The 9,750-nt window shown below is 32.0% G+C and overlaps 1 protein-coding gene across 1 annotated transcript in view; it reads right to left on the bottom strand.

Moving 5' to 3' along the window:
• The window catches only part of LOC105158158 (protein MICRORCHIDIA 7-like), a 12,865-nt gene extending 9,989 nt beyond the window's left edge, over positions 1–2,876 (bottom strand). The window contains exons 1-5 of the mRNA XM_011074802.2: positions 2,368–2,876; positions 874–948; positions 708–742; positions 547–625; positions 36–128 (exon numbers count right to left, since the gene is read on the bottom strand). Of these exons, the coding sequence (XP_011073104.1) occupies positions 36–128; positions 547–625; positions 708–742; positions 874–948; positions 2,368–2,794 (709 nt within the window). The 5' untranslated portion in view covers positions 2,795–2,876. The remainder of the gene's footprint in view (positions 1–35; positions 129–546; positions 626–707; positions 743–873; positions 949–2,367) is intronic.

Here is a 9,750-nt window from a genome sequence, read left to right as displayed (position 1 = left end):
CGGAGGGGGGGTTGGCGTTTGGAGAGAGAGCTCACATTGCCCAATAGTATCTACAAGTTTGCTCTTTGCAGAATAACCAAGAGACATGCACTGACGCATTTTATCCGGATCCATTCCGCCACCATTATCTATGGAAAACCCAAAGTAAACACTTTGCACATGGGAATATCAAGTAATAAATACCTCAAAGATGAAAAAATCAGACGATCAAACTGCTACTCGAATTATGTAATCAAAAGGCTAAGTACAACTGATACAATAACTGTAGCCAATTTTTGTAAAGCCTACATCGATAAATAGGTTATATGAAATATGACCATAAAAAAATCAACTAAAGGAAAAATGTAGATGGCTCAAGGATTATAGACTATTCTCACATCAGAAGTCTGCAAGAAAGTAAAGCCAATGTAAGTTGTCACATGTATAAGTAACTTTAAACTCCATTCAGTAGTGAATGAGTTTATGTTTAACTTTTATATATGAACGTCTTTAACCAAATATAGGATTAATAGTACCAGCAACGACAAGTGAAATGCACCAATATACCTTCTATCAGCAACATCTTGCTCCCATCTTTCTTGCTTTTCACCATATCTATATTCACGAAAGTTGCTCCGTTGCAGACCTAATATAAAGATACCAATAAGGCATAACAATCAGAAGGCTAGAGCAACTGTGATCAACAAAAGAATGTACATTGCATGTACCTCATCCAATGAGTTATCCAAGAGCTCTGCTAAGGCTGTAAAAGCAGATTCATAAAATAAACCAGCATGGTAAGAATGAAAAAAAAAAACTGCATGTCGCATAAGAACAGAGTTGCAGAAACATATCACCAAGATCAGATTTTGTTAATTGAGTTAGTCCCTTTACCTCCAAGAACCCACTTATGACTGGTAGCATTAGAGTGTAAAAACTTGGGGTGCACTCTGACATGGTCCATGCCCCCTGTACATAGAATGGAAGAGATAGATAAGCAGTTAAACCCGCTCCATCTTATTTAGTCAGTCTCATTAACAAGGAGAGGTACAGAAAGATAGAAAAGAGAATTTTAAGCAGCATCATTTCAAGAAAAGCCTTATGCTTCCACTTGGTTTCTAAATATCATTCCCATGCTACGAGTCACTCTAGATCAGTGCTATGTCTCAGCTTGTTCATGTCACTATAGGGTTACAATTCAACTCATCTAGCATAAATGCATACCCCTCTGTCCTTGGTCTTTCATCTTCCACTTCAATCAAGTATCATGCCCATATTTTATCATTATGCAGTTAACTCCTCGCTTATCACTTCATTCCATGTAACTCTTAAGACCTATTTGCTTGGCCGGAATAGACTCCGACACAAAGAATAAAACTGTTAAGAATTTGATTGCTACTCATCTTGTTCCATTTCAAGTGTTGTGACGCACATAGCATTTGAATAGGGAGATGAAATAAAGTACTTGCAAATGCGTTATTTGACAACAACAAATGAATTCCCATCATATTTAGATAAGTTGACAAAAATATCCTCAACGAACATATATTTATGTGTATATGTACACAAATATATGCATAAAAATAATATATATATGTACATATATGCATTTAAGCTTATATAAAAATAAAAACTAAATGAAATATGGTTAATATATATTGGCATATAAATTTATATATCTACCTTTATATTGAAGGTACCTACACAAGCATATTATCAGGGTATAGAAATTAACAGATAAAAATTGAAAAGCAAGAAAAACATAATTCTAGTTAGAGAAATAAGAATAATAAGGGAAGGATGAATCCAACAATTTCTCACTCTGTTCTTCAAAATTTTGACAAAGATCCATCTTAACATTCTTCACTCAAACTACATGCATGGGCGATTGGCAAATTTCCATCTATTGGCTATGCTGGAACAGAAGACCACAGGCACAGATGAAAGGCACTTCTCATAGCTACTGATATAGGAAAATATTTCCTGAATGGCCAACACTCCAAAGTTGAGCACATGAGTCAATTATCATAGCTACGTTTCTCAACCTCATCATCTCCCTGAAACAAAAAATGGTACAAACATCCTTATGTCCTTAACGTATGACCTTCGCAAGAAAACCTTTTCCGGGTTACTATTATGCACAGAGACGAAGGTACAACCGCTGAAGCAAAACGTACAAAACTCGCGAATCGTCCATTAAAGCTTCTAAATTTTGTGCACATTTCTCCTCAAAGTCTCCGAGCATCTCCTCAAGTAAAAAGCATACGCACTAAAACTTGTACCTTGCGCTTTTTAACACAACCAACACATACACAGTGACGGAGGCTAAATTGAAGAACAAAAACAAGCATGCAGTACATGAGGAGAAAAAAAAAAGTAATATATCACCATTAGAAGAATCCCAGTCGCCACCAGGCGGCCCCTCATAATCACCCGCCTTCCAGAACTGCTTTGCACTAGCATCCACAACGGCGTTCACTCCCGCAGGCGGCAATGGTAAGCACGCCTCATCACTCGGCGGCGAAGGCAACGGTAATGGCGACGGCGTCAGTTTAGACGGCAAGGGATCCAGAAACCCCACCGGCAACAACGCGCTAAAGTCCTCCACCGTCGTTCTTCTCTTCCTTTTCACACTATTACTTCTGCTGGGGGTGGGGCTATCATAATCGGAAGAAGAAGAATCGGAGTCGGAGTCGGAGCTCGAGAGTTCGATTACGGCAGCAGAGGCGGTGGAATCAGGTTTGAGTTTGACTCTGGGGACCAGATTCGGGTCCACGAGCTCTTGCTTGACATGGATTTTGGTGTTGCTGGCCATGGAAAGCGGAAAAAAAGGGCTCGAAAGAAACCGCTTTGATACAAATTATAATGATCTAAACCCATTCAAGTAAAACAATAAATAAAAAGAGTAAATAAAAGCAGTAAGGAGATTGTATTTATTACTGGTAATAGAATTATGACGATAGGTCCACCACCAGCAGCAGACCCTGGTCTCTCTACTGCTTCTATACGTCAGGCCCCAATTCCTACTTTGTCCGTCTGGATCCCAGTTGTGTAGTAAAAAGCCTCTTTTACCGGGTTAATTATTTAATTATTATTAAAAAAATTATATAAATATAATTCATATAAAAAGTGTAATAAAAATATGTTGAGTTGCGGATGAATTTTTTTTTAAAAAAAAATTGGATGTCATGGTTGCAATCCACAACATCATGTCATGGATTGCAAGCACAACATAAAAATATTTTTTTTATTTAATTATATTTAATTAATTTTTAATAATATATTAAAATTCAAAATATCATAATATTGAAATTGTATTAATTTTAAAAATATAATGAACTATATAAATATAATAATGTATATTTTTTATACAATTGAACTATATAATAAAAATACGAATATAAAAAATGTCCACTTGTTCCACAATTGCGTATGTAGCGTTGATACTGAGATCTTCTTATTTTCTCGCCTTTTGCATTGACTCATTCTGTGCCTCATTATCATCACCATCGGGATTAATGTTCAACCGACTTGATGTTGTTGCAGAACTAAACTCTATATTATCACGATATGCACTAAAATGATGGAAATAGAATTGGTGAAATGTTGTATCTTGATGCATATGGTTGATTCATGCCAAGCTAAGGTCAAGATATATTTATGAAAATTAATATTCTATTTGAGTTGGCATATATGGAGTCGATTGAAACCAATCAACTTGTACCGATTGAGACATGTAGTAATCTTGAGGCGGTTGGGGCACGTAATAATTTTGAGGTATATACACTATAGAAGGACCAGTTATATCCACTCCAACATCATGACGTTCAACTAAACCAATAGACATTCGGCTAGAACTTCTTCTTTGCTTGTGGGATGTGGTGGGAGCATCATCAAATGGCGAATTAATTTGTTGTGGCTGATGGGTTATGGCTTCCTTGATAATATGTAACCCGTGTTCGAATCTGTCCAACAATTGACTATATCTTTCAATATTTAGTGGTCTAAATTGACACAAACTTTAAGGGCATTCACCTCTTCTACCTGAAGAAAGTACAAAACATGTGTTGTAAAAAAATATTTAAAATAAAGTATACGATATTATATAGCAAATCACAACTTGTAGCATAGGTGCATCTTCAGGTTGGTACTCACTTTCCACACGTTTGCCAGTAGATAATGACACGATTTTCGTGTTATGTTGTAGTATCATTCTCAATACCCTTGTTATGTTTCTCTTTTACTGGAAATGTTTCGAAAGCTACCCAAATACATGGGAGTTCTCCAAAACATTAATCCAAAAACTATTGTTGAATGGGAACACAAAGCCTTCGGTGTATATGTGCTAGGATACGTCTTCTGGCATTCAAACTGTGTATCGAAGGGTTCCAATACTGTCTCAAACTTATTAGTGTAGATGGGACTCATTTATACACAAAGTACAAGCACAAAATGTTAATTGTTACACCAATGGATGGAAATCAATAGGTACTCCTTTTTACTTTTGCAATTATCGATGAATAATCATATTCATCTTGAAAGTGGTTTCTTAAACGATCGAGCAGACATGTTATACGGGAGCGACGTGGGATGTGCCTTTTTTGTGACCTTCACCCGGTATCATTAAAGCAGTAGGTGAAAAGTCAGATTTGTGCCACCTCACAGCGTGCACCAGTATTGGTTGAGGCATGTGTGTTATAATTTCAACAGTCATTTAAAAAATATCGTGTTGAAGGATCTTTGTTGAAAAGTTGACTCTGAATATCAAATCAAAAAATTCAATCGAATTATGGAAGAGATAAAGAGTCAAAAACTAGCCGCGTTTGAATTCTTAGACCAAATCAACAAGGAAAAATGGACAGCTTCTCATGATGGTGGATGGTGGATGGCAATGCAGTATTTTGACAACCAACATGTTAGAATGTATCAATGGAGTATGAAAGGGACTCGCCGCCTACCGTTGATAGCAATAGCTGAGATGACGCTTCAACGTACTGTTCATTATTTTCATGAGAGGTTTGTGAAAAATAGTATAATGTTGACCAACAACCAATTGTAGCCGGATATTGCATACAAGATGTTCACACGTTGGCAACGAAATTATGTTGAGCGTACCGTCACTAAATACCATCAGTTTCAACAATCCGCCTCGGTTGTTACAAGACGTAGATTGTACATAGACTCAATACCCATGTTGTCAAACTTGTGAACCGAGAATATTCATGCGGCAAGTGGACTCAATTCGGTATCTTTGCAGTCACGCTCAAAAAGTATGCACTACATACATGATTAATACTGCATCAATGGTGAAGGATTATTATGATTTAATGGCTCATAAGAATACATATTTTAAGTCATTTGAATCTGTGCATTCCGAAGATTATTGAGATGTCCCAGAATTTGAGTTGGTCCACGACACTACTGTTTGTATCTCTACACGCCCTGGTCCAGACCAAACATCACATATTTACAACAAGATGGATTGACCGCAAATACGTGAAAGGTAACAGTACCAACAAAGAGATTCTTCTGTACAATCAAATGTGCCGCGTTGGGGGGTTGTCAACAATAATTGTATAATTCATTGTTTTTTTTTGGTATAACAACATATACACTATTACATTTGTATAGTTCATTGTATTTTTAAAATTAATACAATTTTAACATTATAATTTTTTGAATTTCAATATGTTGTTAAAAATTAATTAAATATAATTATTTTATAAAAAATAAAATTAAACAAAAAAAAATTATTTTCATGTCGTGGTTGCAATACACGTCATGAAGTTGTGGATTGGAACCACGACACCCAAATTTTTTTTAAAAAAAATCTTTTTTAAGTCGAGTCGCAGATGTGATCCACGACTCGACATAATTTTATTATACAGTTTATATAAATATATTTATATATTTTTTTTAAATAATATTTATATAATTAACAGTTTATATAAATATATTTATATATTTTTTTTAAATATTATTTACATAATTAACCCCTCTTTTACTGCTAGTATAATTACACCATACTTCCCTAATATTTGATTCTAATTACATATAATTTTTTTATAATTTAAAAAATTATATTTAATATTTTATTTTTTAAAATAAATAGATCATTCCATTAGTCAATCAGCTAAATTTGCTAATAGTAGCAAAAAAAAAAAGTTGAATAAGAATTCATATGACCAGAGTACTTTAACAATAACAATAACAAACAGATTTTTCTATTATTCAAAATTCACCAAAATTACTAATAGTAGAAAAACAAAAATTGAATAAGAATCCATATTTTGTCCCCGATTGACTATTCCATATCAAATAAATCTTTTATGACCAAACTACACTTATAAAGGTGAACATTATATCTCATCGCATCCATTAATTTGTAAATAATAAATATATACCTCGTGCGACACCTGAGAAATTATAATAAATAATTGTGAAATTAATTGACAAATTTTATGAAATTTAGTTAATTAGTAAATAAATTAGTAAATCTTAGGCCAATTTACCCAACATCCTTGTGAGGTGATTTATGTCAAGTCTGACACTCTTTGTTAACTTTCTTCATCTTCTTTCAGCATTGATGCCACTCAACCACCACGGGTAAAACATCTTCATATGCTTCTCTATGACACTTGATTAGATATATTTGACTTTTTTCAAGGGTATTCATGACTTTTCTCCGAGTATCACACAAAATAAGTATGCAATGTAAACATAGAATATGTAATAAGAAAGGTTGATTGGCCTGCAATAATACGATAAAATTGGCAAATAAAACTCTACCCAGCCCCTCAATCCTCAAATTAATCAAAGTTTAATCAATCATCTTATAATCACGTCACAGAAAGTAAAGGTGCCATTAGTGATAAATTTATCATTGTCACAAAAAAATTTTCGTTGGGAAAATTAATTAGTTTTATAGTGCTTCGAAGTTGGATACAAGATTGATGATGTTGGAATACAAAAATTAAATGCCTTTACTTTTAATAAATTTTTTATAGTAGATTGAAAATCAATTAATCAACAAATATATGAATTGATTTGTTATGAATTTAAGCCTCATAAACTTATTCGAATTGGGCCAATATCCAACCCAATTCGTATCGATCCCCCGTTTATTTCTTTAGGCCCTTGATTAATATCCACAACTCAATTTTATCATGATAGCTCCTGGGAGATGGGATTCTAATTCGGCCCCAGCCCCTGTTCCCTAGACATATATATCTTTTTTATACTCCACGCTGTTTACCTATTTGTCTCTAATATAAGATAAACTAACCAAAAAACTCACCATTGATAACAAGACATATCTAACATTGGTTTGACCAATTGGAATATTCTTGTTGGTATGCTTTCACTTTCTCCGTCGCTCACCTCACTAGCTACTCACCTCGTTGTAATTTATGTATATGTAATTCAAAATGACTTTTATCAATATACATTTGCATGACCAAGGGCATGTAATAATATGCAACTTAGCAAGTTATAAAGTAGCTGTGACAAGTTGCACATGTTAATCCTTACTAACATAGCAATTATTAAAAAACAAAAAATTCTCCTAAACATAGCAGCCAGCCCACGATATAAAAACAATTATGATATTTATTTTTGAAAAGCGAAAACTTGATGATAATGGGCTGTACTTTCCAAAATTATACACTCAAAGTCCTGCTAAAAGGTTCCTCACTTTTCAATATTTCTTAAGTATTTAAGGTATTAATGAAACCTCTATACTTGGTGAAAAGAGTATGCATTCTTATATAAAAAAATCACCTTGTCTACTAGAATCACCGTCTGTCAGTGTTATATCCTGGTATATATGGACTACAAACCACTAGAAATCACAAGTCACATTTCAGATCAAAGGTGCACATGAAATCGTACAACCAGACCGATAGTTTTAAATATTGGCTCTCCATGCTCAGGTACAACTTTTGTTACCCAACTATTTACACTTCTTCTCTCAGAAATCTTGAGTTCGACATTGATTTGAGCGTCGAAAAGCCATAATCGAAACCTCTTCGAACTTAGCCCTAATGCAATCTAAAGTAGCGAAGGACCTTAAACACTCGCTCGAAGGAGTTTCAATAAATATCTATTGTTGTTTCCTGGAACAATAGATAGTTACTAGAAGAAGACTGGGAAGTTTCTTCCTACGTGCAACTCCAGGCCTAAGAATTAATAAAGTCAAGTGAATATATTAATTATAAAAGTTAGAATAACTTAGTGAAATTTGTGTATAATATACATGTTTGTGTTATAATTTCTATAAGGAATAATTACATTTACATCTGTCATTTATTGTCTCTTTACATAAACTATCCTGCCTTTTCAAAAATTATAGAAACCACCCCTGATAACCTTTAAAACTCCAAAATATTTTTGTTGACTCGGTCAAACTTTAATTAAATTTTTCAATAACAGAAATACCCTCAGGGGTGTTTTGTAATTACCAAAAGATAGAGGGGTTGCCAAAGTAATGTTTATGGGAATGAAATATGACCTTGTAAATATTTTTTATTATTTTTGCTAACTTTTAATTTAAATTATGTTATTAACTCTTTTGTATTGAATCTGTATATAAATTTACATCTCTTAAAAATTAAAATATTAAATTATTTAATTAATATATTAATAAAAATTAATTACAAACTTATAAATTTAAATTAAAAAATTATCACACTTGTATAAATTATTTTAAATTTTTAAAATAAAAAGAATTTTTTTATTATTTTATAACTAAATTATATTATAGTATATATGTTTATACAATATAAATATATAAATATGTATATAATTGTACATATTCATATGTATATATTTATACATTTATACATACACATTTTGATGGTCAACAATGGTGGAGGAGGGTGAAACACTGGGTGCAAGTGAGGCGAATCCATAGGCCGCAATAGAGCAGTGGAAATAAGGGCGAAGGCAGGAGTTGAAGGTAGCCTGGCGATAGGATTAGGAAGAAGAAATAATTTTTTTAAAAAAATTAATTTAATAATTTAAAATATTTTTAATAAATAAATTATTTATTTTATTAATTCTAATATAATTTATATAAACTGCATAAATTATTTTGAATTATAATTTATTAATTTTAATAAAATTTAATTAAAAAATAGAGAATAAATACTTTTTTACTTTTAATAATTTTAAAAACTTACAAATAATTTTTTACTTTTAATTTTTAATAATTTTTTACGTTTGACTTTTTATTTAAATTTATAATCTAATATTTAATTTTTTTAATATATTAATTAAATGTTTTAATATTTTAATTATTAAAGGTGTAATTTTATATTGAGATTCAATTAAAAAAGTTAATAAAATAATTTAAATTTAAATTAAAAATAGCATAAATAATAAAAAAATATATGGGGTCATGTTATTTATCTTCATATATATTACTTTGACACCCTTATTACCTTTTGGTAATTACAAAATACTCCTAGGGCATTTCTACCTTTGAAAAATTAAATTAAAGTTTGACTGGATCAACAAGGATATTTTTTAGTTTTAATGATTGCGACATGTGGTTTCTGTAATTTTTTAAAAGATAATAGTAGTTTGTGTAAAAAGACAATAGATGAGGAGGGTGTAAATATAATTATCTCTTTTTATAAATTAATGTTTTAAGTTCTATAGAACTCAAGTGAAGGAAGCATGCTTTCAAGGAATTATCATTAGGGATAATTACTTTTACATCTCCTGACTTATGATTTGTTTACACAAATCCTTCCTATTTTAAACTAATTA

The sequence above is a fragment of the Sesamum indicum genome, linkage group LG3 (genome assembly GCF_000512975.1).
Source record: "Sesamum indicum cultivar Zhongzhi No. 13 linkage group LG3, S_indicum_v1.0, whole genome shotgun sequence".
In the NCBI taxonomy this organism is placed as follows: Eukaryota; Viridiplantae; Streptophyta; class Magnoliopsida; order Lamiales; family Pedaliaceae; genus Sesamum; species Sesamum indicum.
The sequence above is the reverse complement of the archived record's forward strand: the minus strand, read 5'-3'. Positions and strand labels throughout refer to the sequence as shown.